Raw genomic sequence first — 27,697 nt, forward strand, 5'->3', positions numbered from 1 at the left:
GTCGACAAAATTATAGAGAAATGCATCACTAACCAAATTAGTAATTATCTACACACTCACCGAATCTTAAACAGTAATCAACATGGATTCCAGAAACAAAAGAGTACAAACACACTATTGACAACTTTTACTGATGAAATAAATAACTACTTGGCAGAAAAACAATTTGTAATAGCTATATTCTTCGATTTTAAAAAGGCTTTTGACACATTAGAGACTGATACTTTGTTACAAGCTATGGAAGAGTGCGGGGTGGGACGGCCGCTGAACCAATGGTTTCGCGACTACCTCACCGCGCGGTCCTTCCGCGTGAAAGTCGGGTCGACGCTAAGCGACGAGCAGGCTGTCCGCTGCGGAGTGCCGCAGGGCTCGGTCTGTGGGCCCCTCTGCTACCTGATGCATGTCAACAGCCTTTGCGGAGTACTGCGCCACTGCTCTGCGCACATGTTTGCGGACGACCTGTGCGCGCTACGCGCCGGCACCGACCTCGAACAAACATGCCGACTCGTTCAGGAGGACGTTGATGCCGTCGTCAAGTGGTCTCACGACAACGGTATTGTATTAAACGCCGAAAAGACTAAACTAATACTAATACATTCTCCTTACCTGACACCTTCAAACGTTACTCCATCCATTTTCACACATAGTTTTAATTGCTTTCATAATAGATTGATAGCTTGTAACTGTCAACCTATAGAAAGAGTAAAGAGCGTTACATATCTCGGCATGAAAATTGACGAAAACTTCTCCTGGACGTGCCATGTAGATCTCATTTGTAGCAAATTAAGAATTTTATTAAGTAAATTTTATCATCTTAGTCATAAAACCCCTATTCGCACGTTAAAATGTATTTATAATTCTTTAATAGACTCCATCATAAGCTACGGTCTTGACTGCTATGGCCTCACCTTTAAAACGAATATAGAAAAACTAGAGTCAATACAAACCCGTTTCCTCAAACTACTTGTTAGCAAAAAAGTCAGAAACAATTGCAAAAAAGATTACAAACAATTATTCAAAACATGCAAAATTTTACCTGTGTCATTAAAACTTAAATATATGTTAGCTTTGAGGAACCATGGCTATCAAGACCTTATTGAACAAGTTAACCATAGCCATAACACCAGAGCCGTATCAGCAGGCAAATATGTGGTTCCTAGAGTGTCGAATTACTACGGTGATAGGACACTTAAAAAACGCATACCCTACTTACTGAACTCATTGCCAAGTGACATAACACAGGAACAAAACAAAAATACCTTCAAAAGACGGTTAAAAAAGTATCTCTTAGAAACTCTATAAGGGATCGTCTTCCTGCATTTATGTTTATGTTATTTTAATGTTTCTGAAATGTCAATTTTGATGATATCTGACTGTTAACCTTAGAAGTATTTGATTTCTTGACTCCACAGTCAAACTTATAACATAGTTTTGTGGAGCACTGTATATTTTATACCATTGTTACCTTTTATTATAATAATTAAATAAATAAAATAAATAATGTGGACCGTTTTCGCTAGTCTGATACAATCGACTTTCTGATTCAGTGATAAGGTTCAATTTCGTATGGCAAAAAATGTGATTAAGCTGTCCCCTGTAAAGGTCTTTGGTTTATCTACATTCAGAATATGAAAAAATAAATTTTTAGACAGATTTTATGAAGATTTTACTTAGTACTAGTTTGAACTAGTGAATTGCATGCCTATGGTGTTGGCGAGATATGCTGTACTTTTTACATAATGACTTCAACATCATTGTAACCATGTCTAGCATAAATAAATATTTCTTATCATAATTTATTTTTCATTTATGACATCACATGTAAATTTTCCCAGGGTCGCAGGTATAATAGATGGATCAATAACCTAATTATAATCAATGTAATTCCTTCGTAATTACCTTCAATATCATGAGGCAAAAAAAATATTACATATTTGTAGTTGTAACATTTCCTCCCACGAACGCTCCGGCTGTGGAATGAGTTCCCTGTCGAGGTATTCCCGATGAACTACAGTATGGGGTTCTTCAAAAAAGGAGTTTACAAGTTTCTAATGGGTTGGCAACGCGCATGTGAAACCCCTTGAGTTACAGGCGTCCATAGGTTACGGTGACCGCTTTCCATCAGGCGGACCGTATACCTGCTTGCCACCAACGTGATATAAAAAAAGTTTTTTCCTTTTTAATTTAGCGCCTTTTTAGTGCCATTTTTTTTTCACAGTCTGTATTTCCCACAGAATTAGGCCCCGCGCACACGGAGGCAACAGTTGCTCGGCGACTTTCGTATTTGTATGAAAAGTTGCGTCGCCTCGTGTGCGCACCTTCATACTAGCCCATAGACCGAGCGACGGAGACAAAACAGTTTTGTCTCCTGTCTGTGCCCTTACAGTTAAACCAGAATGAGTAGTAAGGTCAAAAAGTGTGTCCACGTGAGAGGTCATTGTTTGGGCTGGTGTCCCTCTCGCACTTACAATGTCAACATTATTCAGTGACGTCATCACTGTCATACATTGGGGATACCAGTCAATTTTCAAAGTTACTACCAAATCTACTAATACCCATTTGAACATATTTTTCAATTATACAAATCTTTGATTTATTGGCATCAAAATAATTACATCATAATTATTTTTCAATTCTTTGAAATATATCGAAACTCTAGTTTGAATATAACACTAAAATAATATAAGAAGTTATAAAGTCAGGTAATATACAGATAAAAATACTACGACTATGATAACCTCATTAACACTGGCCACACGTGCGAGAGGAGAGAAATGCCCTCTCATGTGGAACGTTTTCGCTAGTCTGATACGATCACCTTTCTGTCTCAGTGATAAGGTTCAATTTAGTATGGCAAAAAATGTGATTCCACAATCTAGTTTAATAATTCTAAATCTATGGGTCAACCAAATCTTGGCACTGAAAAATGGCGCCACCGTCTTTGTAAAACGCTTATCATGTGGCAACTATTGAGTTACTATTGTACACCTTTTGTATGAGAACAGTAAGTTAGGATAAACAATTTTAGTTCCATTTTAATCCTTTTTTTGTCAGCCTGTATGGAAGATTTTATCTTCAATTATATCTTAATTTCGAAGTTGCGGTACGGTACAGTCGTGTGTTAACTTCTTAACGTATCTCAAAATCAAAACTGTCAAGTGATGACTGTGTTCACTCAAGACGAGGCGGTATGGCCTATGGACCTAGCCTGTCCAGAAGGACGAAGAAAAAAAAAAAAAAAAAGTGATGACTGTCACTTCAGTTTGAAGGTTAGGTTGTTGTTAAAAAATATAACTGAATGGAACAATAACACTACTTGCAGTACTTGCTCTTGCTCCTGGTTAGTGTTAGCATCTGTTAGGTACTACGTTTTTATTTCAAATACATTATTATTTCACATAAGATAATTCCCGTTGTTGGAGTTTGGCAGTCACGGCTACTTGTAGGAATTGGCGTGTGCAATACGCATACAAGCGTAGCGGTTGCGATGGACGTGATGCTAGCGTGTCGCTGCTGCCTGCTGTGTCCCCCGGACAAAGACCTGACGACGCCGCACACACATCTCGGCAAAACGGAGATATATGCCGACATGATCAAGGAGTGTTTTGATATACAAGTAAGTTGTGTCCACAAATTTAAAAGTGTGTGAAGTCAATGGATCATACTGTTATAAATGTTAGGACAGCATGGTGTTTAATTAAATGTGTGAATGGTTTAAGTTGCAGCTGACAGTGGGCGGCTCGGGCTCGAGCGGCATCTGCTGTACGTGCGTGGGCCGCCTGCGAGACGCGAGCGACTTCAAGCTGCAAGTGCAGCGCAGCCAGGCGGAGCTGCAGGCGCGCTCGCAGGGAGCGAGCCTCGTCAAAGGTCAGTGTATTGTGACGAGCAAATAAACGGATATCTATCTATCTATCTGGGTCCACTCAGCAGGTTGGTGACTTTTCTATCCAGCCAAAACCAGAATGTAGTATCTGGTTGGATACCGGTTAGAGTTTTAGTACCTAACTAAGAATAAAATTTGAGTAGCATTAGTCACATAGTAATCAATATTATGGTTAGATTTAACTCGCAAATAAATATAAGCATTAGATAGTACAAAATACTGTGAATTAAGTTCATTTTCTATCAGGATTCAGTTTGGTTTCTAATCATTAACATTCCTATAACTTTAGCTTTGTGTAAGGTCAGTGTGGGGAAGACCGTCTACCCGGAAAGACCGTCTATTGACTATAACTTTTGTGTTTATATATCTACGTCTCTCACACCTTCGGAGGTATACCAGTTTTTCATCCTTAATCCATTGGTCTTCAATACCTATCTCTAGGACGAACACTAGTTAACATAAAACTTGATTCATGTTTCGAACTCGAACGTCGAGTTCAACATGGTTCCGCAAAAAACTAAAATAAAATAGAAGCAGTCGGAATATTTGTATATTGTGTATGTAACGTAGTCATTTAATAACCGTTCTTTCTGACTAGTACTATTAATCTACTGAAAACGCGCTCAATTTCTAGTTTTATGTTCTGAAATATGTAACTTAGAAATTGTGCCTACTCAGAAAGTCCGGCATAAAAGAGAAAGGCAAGACCGGCATATGATAAACAAGGAGTTGCAAACCTTTTTTAGGCTTTATTGGAAATAAGTCGAGTGTAAACAATATCAATATATAAGTACGTTTTTGGCTTATGATAGTTGTGCCATTTTTGATTTTAACTTCGAAATACAGTTTTGATAATGATTCGTATGGTGTTACAAAAATCATTCGAAAGTATTAAGTAAAAAAAAAATATATGTGACATAGTTGTGAAGAATAATAAGAGGTGAAGAGAAGTAAGCCTACACTGCATTATTCATCATCGTATTTAAGTTGGTAGAATTATCGTAAGTTCTACCCGTTTTTTATTATTTTTGTTTAAGTATAATTATGTAGATTATGCAACATGCGACGACAAATATTTCCAAAGAGAGTAAGGTTTCGAGTTGGTCATTATTTTTATGATCAGCATTACCCAACAGGGACCGTATGGGTACCCTTTAAAACAGTTTTGACCGAGTATTTTACGGCTACCCGACCGTTAATTGACTGTCACTTTGACATAAAAGTTGTCATACGGTCAACGGGTAATGGGTCAGGGTGTCATGGGTCAATTATCGTGACTAAATTGGATTCGAAGGTGTTCGTTGGAAAAACAGTATTATGCAATATCTGGACCTGAAAAGAAAAGGTTATGAACCCCATCTACGGGACATATGCAAATATCTGGTCTTGCCTTATAAATAGAAAAATGCTTATATGTTCAAAATTTCAACGTTATTTTATTAATTATCTAGCACATTCTGCCCTGTTATTACGTAAAATAACAATGATCATAATTTTGGAACCTAGTCTCATATGAAATTACGCGACAACAAGCACTAGACGGTCTTTCCGAGCACATCGCGGGAGGACGGTCAACCCGCCGAGCCTTAAAAAATGTGATTTTTATCACTTAAAAGTACCTTAATTCACCAAAATGTTGTAAAAGCTTTGTAAAATATAATATTTGCTATCTCATAGGACCATGCGCATAACGCCAGAATACATTAATTATAGAGTTTTATCCACTCAAACTTTAATTCAAATAAACTATGCCGGTCTTGCCCGCACTGACCTTAGATAAAAACTTCAGACTGAATATTCAGTGACTCGCTGGGGTGGTCTGCATGTTAGAATCCCGCCAAACTATCCGTGGCATCTCTAATAGTGACATGGTTTGTGTTCGTAGCAAGTGATTTGTTTTGTTTGTTTGCTCTAGAGGAAGAATCTGCAGTAGAGTGTGAAAACCCAGAAATGCAGGACACACATGAGACTTGTGGGTCCGAGCCAGGTGAGTCTGCTACGCGGCAATGATACATATTACTATGTATCATTATTTTAATAAATTAAGAAAGAATAGTTGGATACAGGCAACTATCAGTTGTTATAATTGCCTGCCTGATTAATAAATAATAAATAAATAACTTCTCATGAGCTCAAGCACGGAGCAATATACAACTAATAGTTATTTATGTGACTGCTACACATTATGAGATGCATTAAAACATGAGTGTTGCTTTAGTAAACGAGCCGAAAGGCGAGTTTCATAATAAGATACATAACTTTATTGTCATGTATATAATAAGTTTCTACAATAATACAATATATGTACGTAATACAATAATACAATATATGTACGTAGGTATAGTCCGTCCAAATTTAGGGCAGAGATAAACTCAACTAGTGTTTATTAGTCAGTTCACTTTTGAAACATTTGAAATGAAACAAATGACTGACTGATGTACTTCAATAGCAATCATATTTCTTCCAAACAAACATTCTTAAGTTTAATGTAATTATATGAAATAAAATATATGAAATTTGATAAAAATATCTGCTGCTTATAAAGTTATTTGGTTCAGGTGAAGAGCCCGCGGTCAAGCCGGAGATGCTGGATGAAGACACACCTGAGGAGATATTGCGTGAGTATTCAGTTTAACTATAGGTTTAGAATTGACCAGAACAGCAGTTGCCGGTAGTAATTTCCAGGAATAGCAAAAAAATAGCCATAAGTATATATTATATCGACAAGTAAGATATGTATTGCAATTACAATCCATCTGATAATTATAAAGGTATTAAACAATTTGCATAATATATACTTAATAGTCACAAGAAACGTGTTTTTTCTAGAATAAAATAATACAAGATTTTAGTCTTTAATGTCTTTATTGATGTAAAATTGCATAATTTACGAAACACCAACATATCCGTGAAATGCCACTAAAAATGAAATAATTAACATTTAACATGTAGCGCCACTAGCGGCTAATTTATCAATATTCCCTAATTCTATTTTTTTTTAAATTATCGATATGAACAGCACTGGTCTTAATGTGGTAACATTAATCAATCAATCAATCAAAATATTCTTTATTCAAATAGGCTTACAATAAGCACTTTTAAATTGTCAACAGTGTACAATATTCATCTTATTCTAAATATCAGAGCAATTTATTGGTGCAATAAACAATATTGTTTTAAAACTACATTGATTTAATAAAATGATATCAATCTAAATTGTATAAAAAAATACTAGTATAAAAACTTCTAGAATAAATTCTAAATGTCAAAAAAATTGTGTAAAAATACATTGAATTATCAATATCATCATTAATAAGCTATATAATTAATGGTTTTCAGCAATACTTGTATCCCACAGTGTTTCATCATTCATGTAGTCTTGTGTGCTATAGTAGGCTTTAGAGATCAGTATACGCTTTACATAATGTTTAAATCGATTAAAAGGCAGTTCAGTGATGGCATTAGGAAGTTTGTTATAAAATCTTACACAATTACCCATGAATGATTTTTTAATTTTATGGAGCCGAGTGAAGGGCACTGCAAGCTTATGCTTATTTCTAGTGTTTATATTATGTACATCACAGTTTTTCTTAAATTTACAAATGTTTTTATGTACATACATAATATTCTCATAAATATATTGACAATGCACTGTCATTATATTAATGTCCTTAAACTTATCTCTAAGTGAGTCTCTATGGTTCATTTTGTATATTGCTCGAATAGCCCTCTTCTGCAGAACAAATATGGTATTTATCTCTGAAGCACTGCCCCATAGTAAAATACCATATGACATAATGCTGTGAAAGTAACTAAAATAAACTAATCGAGCTGTTTCCACGTCTGTTAACTGACGGATCTTGCTCACTGCAAATGCTGCAGAGCTCAGTCTATTCGAGAGGGTAGCAATATGGGGACCCCACTGAAGTTTAGAATCTAAAGTTATGCCAAGAAAAACTGTACTATCTACCAGTTCCAATTCCTCATCAGTGCATAATGACCTGTCAATTTAGTTCGCCTAATTTTGGAGCCAAGTTTATCAGCGTTGCCACACTGAAGGAGATCTGTAGCACAAGGCACGGCCCGGAGCGAGGTCGACACGATCCCACGAACAGTATGTTTGTTTCAGATGAAGAGTTCACAGTCAAGTCGGAGGCGTCGGCCGAAGACGATGAGATGTCGCGTGAGTACCAACCCGAATGGGAAACACAAACTGTAAGAAGTCGCTACGGGTCCCATTGACCAATATGGTGGAAAATTTCGCTGTCTTGGTTGAAGTCTTGTTGGCTCAGTTGGCGGAGCGCTGGAATATAGATCCGGAGGCCGACAATTCAAGTCTCACCCGAGGCAGTACTTTGCCACTTAACCACTTATTTAAGTTAATGTAAACCTACTTACTAATAATATATAATCTTTATTGTTTTGCTCAATAAGCACCTAACTACAGTACACTGACCTACTGACACGAAATGCCTTAACCTTGACATTGGCGGAGACATCGACGACCCATTACACAGTAGAGGCGAAGGTGAGTCCGTAGAAAAATTGAATTTCGCCCCTTTTTCAGTGACAAGATTTCCTTCACCGTCTATAAGTGAATTTAGCTCAGTAAATAATGACTTACCTATCTGAAAATGTCAGGTTTGGTAAACATATGTAGGATATATCTCTTTTTAATATAACGTCTGTGATTGCTAACTGCTAAAAAAAAGTGCTGGTGGCGTACAAATAACAATAAGCATTAGAAAGTACAAAAATACTGGGAAATAAGTTATAAGTATAGGAAAGTATCTTAACTTGATGACTCCGGCCAAAGTATACATTGCATCTCTAATAGTGACATGTTTTGTGTTTGTAGCGAGTGATTTGTTTTGTTTGTTTGCTCTAGAGGAAGAATCTGCAGTTGAGTATGAACACCCAGAAATGCAGGACACAGATGAGTCTTGTGGGTCCGAGCCAGGTGAGTCTACTAGTCATAGTCATTATTATTATTTAACCTTTCATGAGCTCAAACGTGGAGCAACATCTCGGTATCCATCCCGTATTTGTTCCGGAGTCATGTATGTTTTATATCTAATATAAGTATTTGTATACAGCGTGTGGATCCCATACGGGCGAATAATGTATCCAGTTATAGTATCTGATCATACGAATCGTATAGGATAATCATTTTGTTAAAAAGTGTTATTAATTAAGACCAATGACTTATAATTTCTGACCAAGCAGCAATGTACGCCGTCCAACTTAACTTGACATGACATAAACGTTATTTCGTAATGACGTTTAAGTGCTGAATTATTCTGTATCAAAAAAAATATCTCATCTATTAAAAAAAACATGTAGTTAGGCTCCTTAGGTCCGGTCCGGTACTAATCGTTATCAAGATATTCGCCCGTATGGGGTACACACGCTGTATTATATGTATTGCTATCTGAGTACCCAATACACAAGCCTTCTTGAGCTTACCGTGAGACTTGGTCAATCTGTGAAAGAAGGTCCTATAATATTTATTTCTGTATAAACTTCAATAAATCACAGACCACATCTTCTGAGTTGGTTTTTAAGAGCGTTATAACATTTCGGCGTCGGGCGAAATTAGGTATTTTACCCGCCGCGCGAGCCCAATATGCCGACCCTTTCTAGCACGTCTTATCACTCGCTCGCACTACAATAATGGACAAAACAATCTTGATCCTTTCTATGGAATTTTGATAACAACCACAATCTACTATCTCGATATAAACTTTTGGTTTCTAATAAACATTATTTTGTACGAAAATACGAGAATATAGCGCGAAATAATATCAATTATGTTAAAATTTATTTAAAAAATTAAAGTAATAATTATAAAAGTAGATCCCATCCCAAATATTTGCTTTTGTTATATGATAAGTATTAGAGTAAAGTATAATTATATTAATATGATGATAAAATAAGACAAATACAATTCTAATTACTTCAAGGTGGTGCTCAGGGTCTGATGATGGAGCCAGATGGTGGTCACCAATACCAATGAACAATATGACTATACAACTTCGTGGTTTACATGTCATTCTAGCATTTTCACTTTCACATTTCAAGTGCATATACCACGAGTATAGGTTTTCGGGTGTGCTGATTTAAAAATTAATGACCGATTTGGAATCTGACATTGCTGACTGGCACTTTGACACAAAAGTCGTCATGGGTGTCGTAAAATAGGTTTTAGGGGTGCTGATTCCAAAATTAATGGCCAATGTGGAATCTGACATTGCTGACTGTCACTTTGACACAAAAGTCGTCATGGGTGTCGTCAAATAGGTTTGCGGGGGTGCTGATTCCAAAATTAATGAACAATGTGGAATCTGACATTGCTGACTGTCACTTTGACACAAAAGTCGTCATGGGTGTCGTAAAATTGGTTTTAGGGGTGCTGATTCCAAAATTAATGACCAATGTGGAATCTAACATTGCTGACTGCCACTTTGACACAAAAGTCATCATGGGTGTCGTAAAATAGGTTTTAGGGGTGCTGATTCCAAAATGAATGACCAATTTGGAATCTGACATTGCTGACTGTCACTTTGACACAAAAGTCGTCATGGGTGTCGTAAAATAGGTTTTAGGGGGTGCTGATTCCAAAATTAATGACCAATGTGGAATCTGACATTGCTGACTGTCACTTTGACACAAAAGTCGTCATGGGTGTCGTCAAATAGGTTTCCGGAGGTGCTGATTTGAAAATTAATGACCGATTTGGAATCTTGACATTGCTGACTGTCACTTTGACACAAAAGTCGTCATGGGTGTCTTCAAAAAGGTTTCCGGGGGTGCTGATTCCAAAATTAACGACTATTTTGGAATCTCACAGTACTAATTGTAATTTTGACACAAAAGGAATCATGGGTGTTGTCAAATAGTTTTTAGGGGGCACTGATTCCAAAATTAATGAAATGATTTAAAAAGTAATGACCGATTTGGAACCTGACATTGCACAGTACCCCTGGAAAGGAAACCTATTTGACGACACCCATAACGACTTTTATGTCAAAGTGACAGTCAGCAATGTCAGATTCCAAATTGATCATTAATATTGAGATCAGTACCCATGAAAACCTATTTGAAGACACCCATGATCACTTTTATGTCAAAGTGACAGTCAACAGTGTCAGATTCCAAATTGGTCATTAGTTTTCAAACACCTCCGGATACCTATTTGACGACGCCCATGACGACTTTTGTGTCAAAGTGACAGTCAGCAATGTCAGATTCCAAATTGGTCACTAATTTTGGAATCAGCACCCCCTAAAACCTATTTTACGACACCCATGACGACTTTTGTGTCAGAGTGACAGTCAGCAATGTCAGATTGAACATTGGTCATTAATTTTGGAATCAGCACCCCCTAAAACCTATTTTACGACACCCATGACGACTTTTGTGTCACAGTGACAGTCAGCAATATCAGATTGAACATTGGTCATTAATTTTGGAATCAGCACCCCCTAAAACCTATTTTACGACACCCATGACGACTTTTGTGTCAAAGTGACAGTCAGCAATGTCAGATTCCACATTGGTCATTAATTTTGGAATCAGCACCCCCTTAAACCTATTTTACGACACCCATGACGACTTTTGTGTCAAAGTGACAGTCAGCAATGTCAGATTCCAAATTGGTCATTAATTTTGGAATCAGCACCCCCTAAAACCTATTTTACGACACCCATAACGACTTTTGTGTCAGAGTGACAGTCAGCAATGTCAGATTGATCATTAGTCATTAATTTTGGAATCAGCACCTCCTAAAACCTATTTTACGACACCCATGACGACTTTTGTGTCAAAGTGACAGTCAGCAATGTCAGATTCCACATTGGTCATTAATTTTGGAATCAGCACCCCCTAAAACCTATTTTACGACACCCATGACGACTTTTGTGTCAAAGTGACAGTCAGCAATGTCAGATTCCAAATTCGTCATTCATTTTGGAATCAGCACCCCTAAAACCTATTTTACGACACCCATGACGACTTTTGTGTCAGAGTGACAGTCAGCAATGTCAGATTGAACATTAGTCATTAATTTTGGAATCAGCACCTCCTAAAACCTATTTTACGACACCCATGACGACTTTTGTGTCAAAGTGACAGTCAGCAATCTGAGGTACTACATATTCGTAATCTGAAAGTAATCAAGTCAATAATTTCAGTTATTTTGAATCGACTATGATTCCGAATTATTGGTAATAGTAATGATTGTATAGATGATTAGTGATTCCTTTACATGTAATGGTAATTTACCGTTTCACTTGATTACATTACAAGTAATCTGACACCCAGTAGTGTCAGATTACAAAGTAAAATCAAGTAATCGTGTAATCCGGAATCGATTACGATTTCCCCATCTCTGGGTTTAGTTATATGGTTCATTGGTACTGGTGACCACCATCTGGCTCCATCATCAGACCCTGAGTACCACCTCTTGTCAAAGGTCTTGTTGAGACGAACCCAACGAGCCTAAACACGAAGTCGTTTACTTACATGGTTCACTGGTACTGGTGACCACCTTCTGGCTCCATCATCAGATCCCGTGTACCATCTTGATGTGTCTTATCATCTTGACCGTATTGTAATTTTCACATTTTTATCATTACAACGTTGTAATACTTTAACATTTAAACATAACAAAGTATTACAAAAGCAAAGCAAATATTTACGGATCACAGAGAACCTCCTATAGAGTGGCAGTCTTGTATATTTGGTTCGCGATACGAGTCACCAGTGTTTGGGGTGCGAGGAGCGGGCGGGGAATGTGTTAAGCGCGCTGTGATTGGCCGTTTCAAGGACGGCGGGCAGTCGCGCCAGATGAAAAGGGACAGAAGTATGACTGTCCCTCTACTGACGCGTAAGTGGCCAATGTAAGTTGACCTATGCCGGCTCTGAATAAATTATAAATATGACTTATTTGTGGAATGTAATGCCGTCTGTTTTTAAATTTGAGCTTCTTGTTACCTTTCCACACCATTTCACACTACAGGTGGACATCTTTAAGGCATCAAAATACCCTTTTCCAATTTTTTTGTGCGAAAAACACGCGCTGCTTTCGGGTCTGTTACTTGGTCGATACTGATCGGGCACGGCGAGCGCCCGCGCTTATATCAGTGCAAATACTAGGAAGGCTGGCCACCGCGAGTCGTCTTGTAATAGATGTCTATAGGGGTTGGTCTGTGTTACGGATCTAGGATCAAATTCGTTGGTCGCTGTTTACACACACACAATGCGAGGATAGCCCGTGTAGAAACAAGGCGTCCGACCCACACAACAATAAATATTCTCGACGTTTGCGATGAAAACTCGGAGACCAAAGCGACATACGTCTTACCTCCTCGAGCTCCGGCGCGGCACTGAAATTGCAGGCGTCCGTCGCCGGTAAAATAGCGACAGGAAGGCTAGTTTTCAAAAAATTGGCAAAAAATCATGATAAAATATTATAACGACAAATGGATAACAGCAGTTTAAGCACATTGTGCAGATTATTTATATACTAAAATAACTTCGATAACATGTAGATTTTCGGAGAAATGATCACTTGTTTCGATGTATTTTCAAGACAAAATTGAGTTCGTTTTACTTTCAATTTCTCAATTTCAAAGGATTAAATGATATAAATATTGTTTAATGGGCCTTAAGTACAAGATATTTGGAACTTAAATTTACCTCATTTATGAGAGTGATCTTATCAAATTGTACATAATAAGAGCTCCGAATTCTGTGCTTCACGCGGTTTTTCCTAAACGAGCATCAGAAAAACAATCATTACTAATTGAAAAAGCTTTTTTTTTTCATATGTTTTTTATTTAACCGACAGTTAATAAGATGTTCTAACTGAAACAAGTACTTTCACTGTCTTTTAGTATGAGTAAAGTGTACAATTTTGTCGATAAATATTGTGCATTTTACAATATATCGCCTTTTTTTGTCATAGCGCTCTTAACCCTCATTCCTTGGCTTGTGGCTATATTGTACTAGCCTGCGGCTCATAAATTTGTTTGGTTCAGGTGAAGAGCCCGCGGTCAAGCCGGAGGTGCTGGATGAAGACACACCTGAGGAGATATTGCGTGAGTAGTCAGTTGAACTAGTTTAGAAGTAGCCAGAATAGCAGAGGGCTACATTTAAATATGTAACAGATGTTACATATCTAAATACGTTTAAATTATGTGACATTCAGACTGATCAACCAGACTATGACAAAAAGTAAACTAGTGGCTCTGGGAGCTGTGGATCTATTACGCTACTCGCTTAGAAAACGCAAACGTACTTAGTTTTTAAAGTGACGATAGTCCTAAACGCCTTATACGTTTTTGCCTAACATTGGAGTGGACAAAATGATTTGGAATCAATAATCACACAATCTGGTTGCAAAATTGCGATGGAGACTTGCGACCTGTAGATGAGAACATCCCGACATGTAAAAGCAAATCGGGTTGAACCGTGGGCGTCGCTGCGGTCAAACATGTGATATCAAAAGTGCTTGCTTGAAGATTACAAGTACACAGTAATTTATTCATAATATTCTAATAATCAACATCAGAGAATGTATGTTTGTTTCAGACGAAGAGTTCTCTGTCAAGTCGGAGGTGGCGGCCGAGGACGATGAGATGTCGCGTGAGTACCAACCCGAATGGGAAACACGAACTGTTAGATGTCGCTACAGGTCCCATTGACCAATATGCCGCAGCGATCACCCAAGGCAGTACTTTTCCACTTTTAAATTTATTCTAAGCCTAGTAGCATCGATTGCAGACGTTTTCGTTTTTTTGACTAATATATCCCGAAATAAGTGTAACGACGGTCAAGTAGATCTTCTGACTAAAAAAGGGTGGCAAATTTGTAAATTGTAGGACTCACCGGCCAAATAAGTATCTTCATAAAGCGCGTGCCTTTCATAACCTCGACGTTGGTGGAGTCATCGACGAGCCATAACATTAAAAAACTGTTGAAAATGTAGGGGCGACGGTTTCCCGTCCATAGAAAACTTTAATTACGCGCCTTTTTTTAGTGACGAAATTTGCTTGACCGCCGCGTTATAAGTGAATTTCACTCAGTGAATAATTTCTTACCTGTTTGCAGATTGTTTGGTAAATATGTGTGGAGTATAATTTATTTTTAATTTAACATCTATGATTGGTAACTGCTAAATGATATGTTGCAGTGTGTTCGGACGGCAGCGCCCGCGCCAGGGAACAGGTCGCGATGACTTGCTCCGTGGTGCTCGAGCGCCTCCGCGGCGACGCGACTGCTCACAGCGGGGCCAAACCAATCGCCTGCGAACACTGTGGCGAACGTTTTAAAAACGAAACTATCTTAAGGAGACACATTCAAGAGACACACTTGCCGCCAGCGCCCAAACAATTTGCTTGTGATTTTTGTAGTGCTACATTCCAAACTAAATCACTTATTTTAGAGCATACAAAAATCGAACATGGTGTCACGAATTTCATGTGCGCTCATTGTGATTATTCAACAATATCCAAGAGATGGTTGCGAGCTCATTTAAAAAGTCACTTCAGTTTCAAAAGCGTGATTAAAAGTGATTTACACAAACATCAAGCGATATACTACGAAGATAAGAAGACACACAAAACAACACACCTAAGATTAAGTACCAGAGTAAGGCCTTATAAGTGTAGTTATTGCGACTACAAGGTCAGTGACAGGCCAACCTTAAGAATACATGAAAGGAGACATACTGGCGAAAAGCCTTTTCAATGTAGCCACTGCGATCACAAATGCAGTGCGAAATCAGACTTACAACGACACCAAAGAATACACACCGGAGAAAAGCCTTACGCATGTAGTCTCTGTGAGTACCGGTGCAGTCAAAAGTCAGCCCTAAGAAGACATGTACTGGTACATACGGGCGAGAAGCCTTATCAATGTAGTCACTGTGCTTATAAATGCAAAGTAAAGTCAGACTTAAAAAGGCACATGGGATTACACACCGGAGAACAGCCTTACGCATGTAATCACTGTGCTTATAAATGCAGTACGAAATTCCGGTTACAGAGACACCAAAGAATACACACCGGAGAAAAACCTTACGCGTGTAGTCACTGTGAGTACAAATTCACTCAGAAAACACAGTTACAAAATCACATGAAATTACACACCGGAGAAAAGCCTTACGCATGTAGTAATTGCGACTACAAATGCATTCAGAAAGCTCACTTACAAAACCACATGAGATTACACACCGGAGAAAAGCCTTACGCTTGTAGCCATTGCGACAAAAAATTCACTCAGAAAGTACACTTACAAAGTCACATGAGATTACACAGTGGAGAAATGCCTTACGCATGTAGTCACTGTGCTTATAAAAGCTGTACGAAATCAAGCTTACGAACACATCAAAGAATACACACCGGAGAAAAGCCTTACGCATGTAGTCAATGTGCTTATAAATCCAGTACCAAACGAAACTTACAAAGACACCAAATAATACACAGGAGAAAAGCATTACGCATGTAGCCACTGTGATTACAAATGCACTCAGAAATCATCTATGCGACGTCACCAGAGGACTTACATTGGGATGAACCCTGACAACGCAGCAATGACCTAAATCAGAAACTTATAGCATTGACATTTCACGCTCCTTCAATAAGGAAGGGGCTCCTGTCACGCAGCTCACGCGCGCTCCCGTGTGTTAATGGGATGGGATTTTGCCGTTCCAATTTTTATATTAATTAAAAATATGATCTCTGTTTTCCCTGTTTTGTCTGAAAAGTTAAAGTGTGTGCTTTGTTCGTGAACATGATCGAGCGGTGTGAAAATTAAAGAAAACAAAGGAGAGTGAGGGCGATGGTAATACAGTTTACTTATGTTAATGTGAGTAACAAATAAGTCAGAGAGTAGAAGTATTTTATTTATTTATTATTATTTTACAATATGTATATAAAAAAATATAAAAATGTATTTATTTATTATTACGGCGAGGTTACAAAATGTAAATTGGATACAAATATCTTAATACTGTTCTAAACTAATAATAATAAATTAACATTTCTATAATAACCAAGCACAACGCTGAAATATAAATGAAATGAACGAAAATGATTAAATTAAATTGAGATCATAAGTATACATAACTATGTGATAATTTTATTACAAGTACGATAGTTTTCATGTATAATCTTGTATACAATAGTGATATAATCAAGATTTTCAATTTCGCACCTCACTATTAGGCCACTTGGAAACCTTCGTGGCCTAAATATGGTACTCGATTAAAAAGCTCTATTATATTACATTTGTATAAAATACTATTTCACTCTTTATTTTCAATTTTTTTTATTATTGATCCAATTCACGACTACTTACCGAAGAGTTTCGTTGTAAGTCCGGTAAAGTTATTCAAGACGCAATAAAACTATAATTGTAAACACAAAAACCACTTCTTTTGAGCAGGCTGGTGAAAGATGCTCGCGAATGTTGGATTATGTAGTCTCGGTAAAACACAGGTTTGTGCGTTCACCGTTAAGGAAACCCGATTTATTGTGGTTCCACAGTTCCAAAGCACAGCCCTTACCTTGTCAGGGAGTGTTGGGATCCTTGGAGTCGACATTTCGAGTGACGTCCAATTCCGTTCAAAAACTTGTTGTGCTCAATAGAGCGAGGGGATACTTTACTCCGGGGCAAAGACTGCTCTTGTACAAGTCGCAAGTCAGACCCCACATGGAGTATTGCTGTCACCTTTGGGCAGGAGCACCTGGATACCAGCTTGCACCCTTTGACTCGGTCCAGAGACGCGTGTGCGAATTGTCGACGATCCCAAACTTACGGGCGGTATTGAACCCTTTTTTTAATACTACGTCGGCGGCAAACAAGCATACGGCCCGCCTGATGTAAAGCGGTCACCGTAACCTATGGACGCCTGCAAATCAAACTGTGTCACATGCGCGTTGCCACCCCATTAGAAACTTGTACATTCCCTTTTGCTGTGTTAAGTACACAGCAAAAAGGAGTGTACAAGTTCTAAGAAGGGTTCGGGTTGCCGACGACTCAAAGGACAATAGACGGAACAAGTTAGTTCCGTAAGTCCTCCTGTCATCAGCACACCGAACCCTCGTTGAGCTCTGGCATCCTTACTCACCGACAGGAACACACCACTATGAGTAGGGTCTTGTGCTATTAGGCTGCGGTCTTCTGTAAGGCGGAGGTACTACCCCAGTTGGACTCTGCTCTAGATTCGAGCGAGACGATATCCGCTGTGCTGTGCCCTACCACACAAAACAGAATATCATCCGCTATGCCCTACCTCCTACAGCCCTACCCTTAAGTCTAAGGAGAAACTTCGCCTCCTTATGTGTGATATTCTATCGCCTGTACAATGGGTTGTGTTCTGTCTGAGGAACTATTTGACATGACATGATGCCAACGTCCTTTTTTTAAATACCTATCCAACAATATATCACATGTTGGGGTTGGAATGAAAAAAAATATCAGCCCCACTTTACATGTAGGGGGGTACCCTAATAAAACATTTTTTTCCATTTTTTATTTTTACCAAATTTCAGCTTTCTAGTGCTAACGGTTACTGAGATTATCCGCGGACGGACGGACAGACAGACATGGCGAAACTATAAGGGTTCCTTAGTTGACTACGGAACCCTAATGAGCTCAGCGGAGACTCGTCTTCATAGAACGCGTGCTTTCCTAAACATAATCGTTGGAGGAGTCATCACATCATCGAGCCAGACTTTTCGCGCCTTTTTGTTGCAAATTTTTTTTCCCAGTCTGTATTTCCGTGTGTAAAACATGGATAAGTAATAAATAATAAAATGTTTAAACATTAATATGCCTTTCTTTTTATTCCACCAAGAACAAAAGACATGAGGTATTTGCAAGTTTCATGATATTATTTATTTATTTATTATTATTTATTAAGAAAAAAAAACCACCATAAGTATGTACATACAGCCTCGCAAAAAAGAGTAAAAATTATAGACGGTCAGGTCCAAGCACATTTTCTCATTGGATTCAAGTCAGGTCAACCTAATCTTGGCAAATTCTTTAATAATCTTGGCACTGAAAAATGGCGCCACCGTCTTTGTAAAACGCTTATCATGTAGCAACTATTGAGTTACTATTGTACACCTTTTGTATGAGAACAGTAACTTATGTTAGGATAAACAATTTTAGTTTCATTTTTATCCTTTTTTGTCAGGCTGTATTGAAGATTTTTTTATCTCGCTCTCACCTACTTGAATAGTTTCGAAGTCGCGGTACGGTACAGTCGTGTGTTAACTTCTTAACGTATGTCAAAATCAAAACTGTCAAGTGATGGCTGTCACTTCAGTCTGAAGGTTAGGTTATGTTATGTTGTTAAAAAATATAAATGAACGCCCTTGCTCCTGGTTAGTGTTAGCACCTGTTAGGTTCTACGTTTTTATTTCAAATACATTATTATTTCACATAAGATAATTCCCGTTGTTGGAGTTTGGCAGTCACGGCTACTTGTAGTAATTGGCGAATACAATACGCATACAAGCGTAGCGGTTGCGATGGACGTGATGCTAGCGTGTCGCTGCTGCCTGCTGTGTCCCCCGGACAAAGACCTGACGACGCCGCACACACATCTCGGCAAAACGGAGATATATGCCGACATGATCAAGGAGTGTTTTGATATTCAAGTAAGTTGTGTGCACAAATTTAAAAGTGTGTGAAGTCAATGGATGATACTGTTAAAAATGTTAGGACAGCATGGTGTTTAATTAAATGTGTGAATGGTTTAAGTTGCAGCTGGCAGTGGGCGGCTCGGGCTCGAGCGGCATCTGCTGTACGTGCGTGGGCCGCCTGCGAGACGCGAGCGACTTCAAGCTGCAAGTGCAGCGCAGCCAGGCGGAGCTGCAGGCGCGCTCGCAGGGAGCGAGCCTCGTCAAAGGTCAGTGTATTGTGAGAAGCAAATAAACGTATATCTATCTATCTATCTGGGTCCACTCAGCAGGTTGGTGATTTTTCTATCCAGCCAAAACCAGAATGTAGTATCTGGTTGGATACCGGTTAGAGTTTTAGTACCTAAACTAAGAATAAAATTTGAGTAGCATTAGTCACATAGTAATCAATATTATGGTTAGATTTAACTCACAAATAAATATAAGCATTAGATAGTACAAAATACTGTGAATTAAGTTCATTTTCTGTCAGGTTTCAGTTTGGTTTCTAATCATTAACATTCCTATAACTTTTGCTTTATTTAGATAAAAACTTCAGACTGAATATTCAGTGACTCGTTGGTGTGGTCTGCATGTTAGAATCCCGCCAAACTATCCGTGGCATCTCTAATAGTGACATAGTTTGTGTTCGTAGCGAGTGATTTGTTTTGTTTGTTTGCTCTAGAGGAAGAATCTGCAGTAGAGTGTGAAAACCCAGAAATGCAGGACACACATGAGACTTGTGGGTCTGAGCCAGGTGAGTCTGCTACGCGGCAATGATACATATTACTATGTATCATTATTTTAATAAATTTAAAGAACACATCTTAAGAAAGAATAGTATCATTATTTTAATAAATTTAAAGAACACATCTTAAGAAAGAATAGTTGGATACAGGCAACTATCAGTTGTTGTGATTGCCTGCCTGATTAATAAATAATGAATAAATAACTTCTCATGAACTCAAGCAAGGAGCAATATACAACTAATAGTTATTTATGTGACTGCTGACACATTATGAGATGCATTAAAACATGAGTGTTGCTTTAGTAAACGAGCCGAAAGGCGAGTTTCATGATAAGATAACGCAAGTCTTTAATGCCTAATTATGTACAGGTGCATACATAACTTTATTGTCATGAATATAATAAGTTTCTACAATAATATAATATATGTACGTAGGTATAGTTCGTCCAAATTTGGGGCAGAGGTAAACTCAACTATTGTTTGTTAGTCAGTTCACTTTTGAAACATTTGAAATGAAACAAATGACTGACTGATGAACTCCAATAGCAATCATATTTCTTCCAAACAAACATCCTTAAGTTTAATGTAATTATATGAAATAAAATGTATGAAATTTGATAAAATATCTGCTGCTTATAAAGTTGTTTGGTTCAGGTGAAGAGCCCGCGGTCAAGCCGGAGATGCTGGATGAAGACACACCTGAGGAGATATTGCGTGAGTTGAGTAGTCAGTTTAACTATAGGTTTAGAATTGACCAGAACAGCAGTTGCCGGTAGTAATTGCCGGGAATAGCAAAAAAATAGCCATGAGTATATATTATATCGACAAGTAAGATATGTATTGCAATTACAATCCATCTGATAATTATAAAGGTATTAAACAATTTGCATAATATATTTATTATTTTATTATTTATTTTAGGTAATTACAAACATAAATCTCTAATTAATTTACATAGTATCGTTAAACCAATAAGGTTTGTCTCGATACCTATTCCATTCCGCGGTAGATGTTATACAATGCAACAATCATATAATTATGTAGGTATTCTATTCATTATACATATACTTCATACTTACAAGAACGTGTTTTTTCTAGAATAAAATAATGCAAGATTTTAGTTTTTAATGTCTATATTGATGTAAAATTGCAAATTAATTTACGAAACACCAACATATCCGTGAATGCCGTACCGTGCTGACACTATCAAGTACCTCGGCCTACTTATTGACGAAAACTTAAACTTCAAATCCCACATTAAATGTCTCTCCAGTAGAATTAGGAAAACAATTTATATCTTCAAGAAACTTCGAAATTCCGCAGACCCGAGTCTCCTGAAAAGTATATATATTGCGCTATGTCAATCTCTAATCACATATGCTATAGCGGTATGGGGTAGCGCTTCAAAGACAGTAATCCTATTGGCTGAAAGAGCACAGCGCTCAGTCCTAAAGGTAATGCTTAGAAAGCCCTTCAGATACCCGACAGTCAATCTCTATCGGGAAGCTAAGGTACTTACAGTTCGCCAGTTGTACATCCATAAAATCTGTATGTCAATCCACAAAAGCGCCGCTAAGACCGAAATCTATCCTAAATTACTGGAAAAACGCGTCTTCAAGTTGCCAATCCCGTGGGTTAACACTGCTTTTGGGCGTCGTTTTGGTGACGTCCTCAGCTCTCTTATATACAACACGGCCGTAAAATTCCAGAGCGATTTGATTGGTTGTACTGTGCATGTGGCTAAAAGATTACTCTATAACTGGTTGTTATCACTCGACTATAACGAGACTGAGACATTACTCTTGAAAATTGTTTGATATTATCACACATGTAATAAATATAACTAACTAAATTGGAAGAAAATTGCTAAAATGTCAAGCCTACCTGGTTACTTACTACACATATAGTCTAATAGGTAAATTATGTAAATTGAATGTATACCAACTAACATAATTGTAACTTTCTGTAATTTACTGTATCTATCCGTAATATATATTTTCTTTCCTTCATCGTCATTGCATGACATTCAACTTAAGCATCTGGTCTCCCGCGATACAGGCCTAGCCTAGTGCGGGGACTCCTGAGGTATCGGTAAACCAACTAAGCTATGCACGTAGGTAATTGTAAGCTATGTAAGAATGCATCTCATTTGTGTCTTTTTTAAAAAAAAAAAAATAAAAATGGTTTATTTCCAAATTTAAGGTATACAAAGTTACATTTTATACTGACCCCCACACTAGGCTAGGCCTGTCCCGTGAGGGAAATCGTACGGTTAACAGAAAGATTTTACATAAGCGGCATAAGACAACAATTTTTTTTTCTATTGGATACTAAAAATAAATTAAAACTAAACAAACTAAACATGCAAAAACTAATTCTAATTGGATATTTAAATTTATACATTCACCACGTCAGAAAGTGTGTGTGGTTGTGTGTGTGTGAGAGAGAATAATTATGTTTATGCGTGAGGTTGTATGTGTGTGTATGTGTGTGTGTGTGTGTGTGTCATTTGTTAGGATGTTATCTTCATTATATGTTCCGTATCTGAAAAGGACAAATTCATTATATTCACTGTTAGGAACTTTTTTGCTTTGACAACTGAAAAATCTTTAAAATCATAGAGACCAACTAACCGATTGTAGATTCGAGAATGCAGAAAGATTGAAAAACGGCGGGCAAATGTTGTTTTAACGGCAGCTGTTGGAATTTTAAATATTCTGTTTTTGAGTAAGTTGCTGTAGTTTGATGAGTTTAGAACCGTCTTGTGCACCGACAAAGCCACCCTTAGAAGATAAAGTTTCCTAACACTGAGTACTTGAGCATCGTTGTACAGCTTTTCTGTAGGATATCTGATCGGTCTCTTTAAGGCCACTTTCAGAACCGCTCGTTGAGCTCTTTCTAGTTTAAGGAGTATAGTCATGGTTGTACCACCCCACGCCAAAATACAATAATTAATAATCGATTGTCCGAGTGCCGTATAAATAGTTTTCAACAGTGAGAAATCCGCAGCTTCTCTAAGCATCTTCATTGTGTGCATCAACTTTCTGACCCTACCAGCCGCTGCCGCCACATGCTGCCCGAAGTTAAGTTTCTCATCTATTACAATACCGAGGTACTTTATAGTTGCTGATCTCATCATGCGGTCGCAGTTACAACTTTGAGTTGAGGAAATAGTGCAGTTTCGGTTATGGACTTTAATTTCCAGCTGTGGTGACGGTGAAGATACTGATGTCTTGTGAAAGCAGAGGTATTTCGTTTTAGATGTGTTCAAAGTTTTGTGCAATAAACATTTTTTTATCTTTTTTATCATTTTATCTTTAAATACCACTAAAAATGATGAAATAATTAACATTTAACATGTAGCGCCACTAGCGGCTAATTTATCAATATTCCCTAATTCTATTTTTTTTTTTGAAATTATCGATATGAACAGCACTGGTCTTAATGTGGTAACATTAGTGCATAATGACCTGTCAATTTAGTTCGCCTAATTTTGGAGCCAAGTTTAGCAGCGTGGCCACACTGAAGGAGATCTGTAGCACAAGGCACGGCCCGGAGCGAGGTCGACACGATCCCACGAACAGTATGTTTGTTTCAGATGAAGAGTTCACAGTCAAGTCGGAGGTGTCGGCCGACGGCGATGAGATGTCGCGTGAGTACCAACCCGAATGGGAAACACAAACTGTAAGATGTCGCTACGGGTCCCATTGACCAATATGCCGCAGCGCTCACCCAAGGCAGTACTTTTCCACTTTTAAATTTATTCTAAGCCTAGTGGCATCGATTGCAGACGTTTTTGCTTGTCAAAAAGTTACAAACTGTAGCGTTGGAAAGGTTTGCCCATCGGCTATCCAATACCTTACCTTACCTACACCGGAAGCTGTGCTGAAATACGGCTGTCATACAAATACAAACTCAATTTTGAAATTGTTTGATTGTTATCGAAGAAATTTTATTTTCCTGTAAATATATCCCAATAAGAATAGATGTTAAGACTGTCAAGCAAATCTTGCGACTACAAAAAGGCGCCAAATTTGTAAAATGTAGGGCTCACCGGCCAACAATGTTTATAAAGCGCGTGTCTTCCTAAACCTTGACGTTCGACGAGACAATAATTCTTAAAAAAAAATATTTTTAATTGAACGTCTATGATTGGTAACTGCTAAACTATATGTTGCAGTGTGTTCGGACGGCAGCGCCCGCGCCAGGGAGCAGCTCGCGATGGCTTGCTCCGTGGTGCTCGAGCGCTCCCGCGGCGACGCGACTGCTCACAGCGGGGCCAAACCAATCGCCTGCGAACACTGTGGCGAACGTTTTAGAAACGAAACTATCTTAAGGAGACACATTCAAGAGACACACTTGCCGCCAGCGCCCAAACAATTTGCTTGTGATTTTTGTAGTGCTACATTCCAAACTAAATCACTTATTTTAGAGCATAAAAAAATCGAACATGGTGTCACAAATTTCATGTGCGCTCATTGTGAGTATTCAACAAAATCCAAGAAAAGTTTGCGGGCTCATCTGAAAAGTCGCTGCTGTTTAAAAAGCCTGATTAAAAGTGATTTACACAAACATCAAACGATACTCTCCGTAGACAAGAAGACACACAAAACAAAATACATAAGATTAAATACCAGAGTAAAGTCTTATAAGTGTACTTATTGCGACTACGAGTGCAGAAGACCGTCTACACTAAGAAGACATGAAAGGAAACATACTGGCGAAAAGCCTTACTCATGTAGTCAGTGTGCTTATAAATGTAGTGTGAAATCAAGCTTAAATAGTCACAAAAAAATACACACCGGAGAAAAGCCTTACGCATGTAATCAGTGTGCTTATAAATGCATTAGCAGATCAGACTTACAAAAACACCAAAGAATACACACCGGAGAAAAGCCTTACGCATGTAGTCACTGTGCTTATAAATGCATTCGCAGATCAGACTTACAAAAACACCAAAGAATACACACCGAACAAAAGTCTTACGCATGTAGTCACTGTGAGTACCGATGCATTGATAGGTCAACCCTAAAAACACATGTAATTATACATACTGGCGAGAACCCTTTTCTATGTAGTTATTGTGCTTATAAAAGCATTTGCAGATCAGCCTTCCAAAAACACCAAAGAATACACACCGGAGAAAAGCCTTACGCATGTAGTCACTGTGAGTACCGGTGCAGTTCTAGTTCAAACCTTAAAACACATATAATGACACATACTGGCGAGAAGCCTTTTCAATGTAGTCACTGTGCTTATAAATGCAGTAGAAAATCAAACTTACAAAACCACCAAAGAATACACACCGGAGAAAAGCCTTACGCATGTAGCCACTGTGCTTATGAATGCAGTCTGAAATCAAGCTTACAAACACACCTAAGAATACATACCGGAGAAAAGCCTTACGCATGTAGTCAATGTGAATACCGGTGCAGTCATAGGTTAAGCCTAAGAGCACATGCACTGACACATACGGGCGGACCTTTTCAATGTAGCCACTGTCATTACAAATGCACTAAGAAATCATCTATGCGACGTCACCAGAAGACTCACATTGGGATGAACCCTGACAACGCAGCAATCACCTAAATCAGAAACTCAGACCTGGGGCCCGTTTCTCGAAAGGTACAAGTCTTGTATTACAAGTGTGTTTCCATGGAAACGCATACGATTTGACAGTTCGCGCACTTGTAATACAAGGCTTGTACCTTTCGAGAAACGGGCCCCTGGCATTGATTGACATTTCACGCTCCTTCAATAAGGAAGGGCCTCCTGTCACGCAGCTCACGCGCGCTCCCGTGCGTTGCGTTAATGCTTTTACTGTACACGAGTCGGTTTATAGTTATTTATGTGACTGGTGCATAATGAGAGGCATTAAAACACGGGTGTTGTTTTATGACTTAAGCCACAGGCGAGTTTCATAAGATATCACGAGTCACACGAGTGTTTTAATGACTAATTAAGTACAGTTGCATACTTTAAAAAAATACTATATTTAACTGTCAAAATTGTTACATGTGACATATTATAGGCTACTAGACTCTTATCGAATTTGGCACAAGAAATGATTGTTTCCTGTAGTATTTGACATAAGAAACCATTTTTTATAGATTTTGTGTATTATAAGTGTATGGTGGCTACGTATTTTCGATTAAAAATGTGTGTATTACCTATTTTAACTTTAGCCACCGAAAACGCTGTCAGACGTGTAGTGACGTCATAGAACCTATCTCAACTTAATGCCGAGTCAATCACTGACGATGAACTTTATGCCTCATAACTTAAAGGTCAGAAAATTTTGTACTCAATTAGATTCACGTCATGCGCTGACAATCTATAGATTAACATCGCTAATGATGTTTTTGCCTAATTAAGTTAACGTAAACTTATAAATGTTTTTTGTGGTTTTTAAGTCGTAATAAAATATGGTAGTATTTTTTTTCGGTTAATTGGACAGTAATAAATAATATAAAATAGACTTAAAAAAAGGGTCAAGTAGCCTATTGTTCTTGCATTAATTTTAAAATATTAACGGTGTGTAGATATTTCGTGAAATAAAAAAAATAACTAGCTCGAACGTAATATCGCGTGCAATTTGGGGTGCGTCAGAAGCATAGATGTAATTGGCCCTTTCTTAAAAAACACGCAGTGGCGTCGTACCCCTTGTTGCTTTTTTTTTTATTAATAAAAATATGTTCTCTATTTTCTCAGCGATTCTCAAAAAAAATTACTAAAATGAAGGAATTAATCATTTGATTTTATTCCTATTTATATATTGGTAACAAACTAGGAATAAAAGTCATTCAAAATAGTCATTAAAACACTCGTGTGACTCGTGATATCTTATTATGAAACTCGCCTGTGGCTTGGTTCATAAAACAACACCCGTGTGTTAATGCCTCTCATTATGCACCAGTCACATAAATAACTATACAACGACTCATGTACAGTAAAAGCATTAACATACGGGAGCGCGCGTGAGAGTGCACGGATTTCCATACAATATCGCAACTGTCCACACTCGTCTTATTTTTTAAGATTATGAGTTTTTTCAGATTGATCTGACAGTTTGCGATAATCTGAATTTTAAGAATGTGTGTGGCAAGGCAGTCGATCTTATAAGGTTGTGCAATTTAAGACTGTCTGTTGCCGGCCTAAGCGATACAATGTTTATCTACATTCAGAATGTGAAAAAATAAATTTTTAGACAGATTTTATGAAGATTTTACTTAGTACTAGTTTGAACTAGTGAATTGCATGCCTATGGTGTTGGCGAGATATGCTGTACTTTTTACATAATGACTTCAACATCATTGTAACCATGTCTAGCATAATAGTATTTTATGCAACTGGTGGTTAAAAGAGGTCAAA

The 27,697-nt window shown here is 37.9% G+C and overlaps 1 protein-coding gene across 6 annotated transcripts in view; it reads left to right on the forward strand.

Moving 5' to 3' along the window:
- The window catches only part of LOC125239880 (zinc finger protein 501-like), a 120,709-nt gene that overhangs the window by 48,829 nt on the left and 44,183 nt on the right, over positions 1-27,697 (forward strand). Inside the window, exons 10-15 of one of the 6 annotated variants that reach the window (XM_048147632.1) lie at positions 6,442-6,501; positions 8,013-8,066; positions 8,772-8,843; positions 20,981-21,040; positions 23,925-23,978; positions 24,507-26,465. In XM_048147632.1, the coding sequence (XP_048003589.1) occupies positions 6,442-6,501; positions 8,013-8,066; positions 8,772-8,843; positions 20,981-21,040; positions 23,925-23,978; positions 24,507-25,915 (1,709 nt within the window). In that variant the 3' untranslated portion in view covers positions 25,916-26,465. Of the gene's footprint in view, positions 1-3,333; positions 3,617-3,719; positions 3,868-5,798; positions 5,871-6,441; positions 6,502-8,012; positions 8,067-8,771; positions 8,844-19,194; positions 19,558-19,660; positions 19,809-20,263; positions 20,336-20,980; positions 21,041-23,924; positions 23,979-24,003; positions 24,067-24,506; positions 26,466-27,697 lie in introns of those variants that run through there. The other 5 variants (XM_048147636.1, XM_048147635.1, XM_048147637.1 and 2 more) reach the window with 5 other exon arrangements.

The sequence above is a fragment of the Leguminivora glycinivorella genome, chromosome 26, assembly GCF_023078275.1.
Source record: "Leguminivora glycinivorella isolate SPB_JAAS2020 chromosome 26, LegGlyc_1.1, whole genome shotgun sequence".
Lineage (NCBI taxonomy): Eukaryota > Metazoa > Arthropoda > Insecta > Lepidoptera > Tortricidae > Leguminivora > Leguminivora glycinivorella.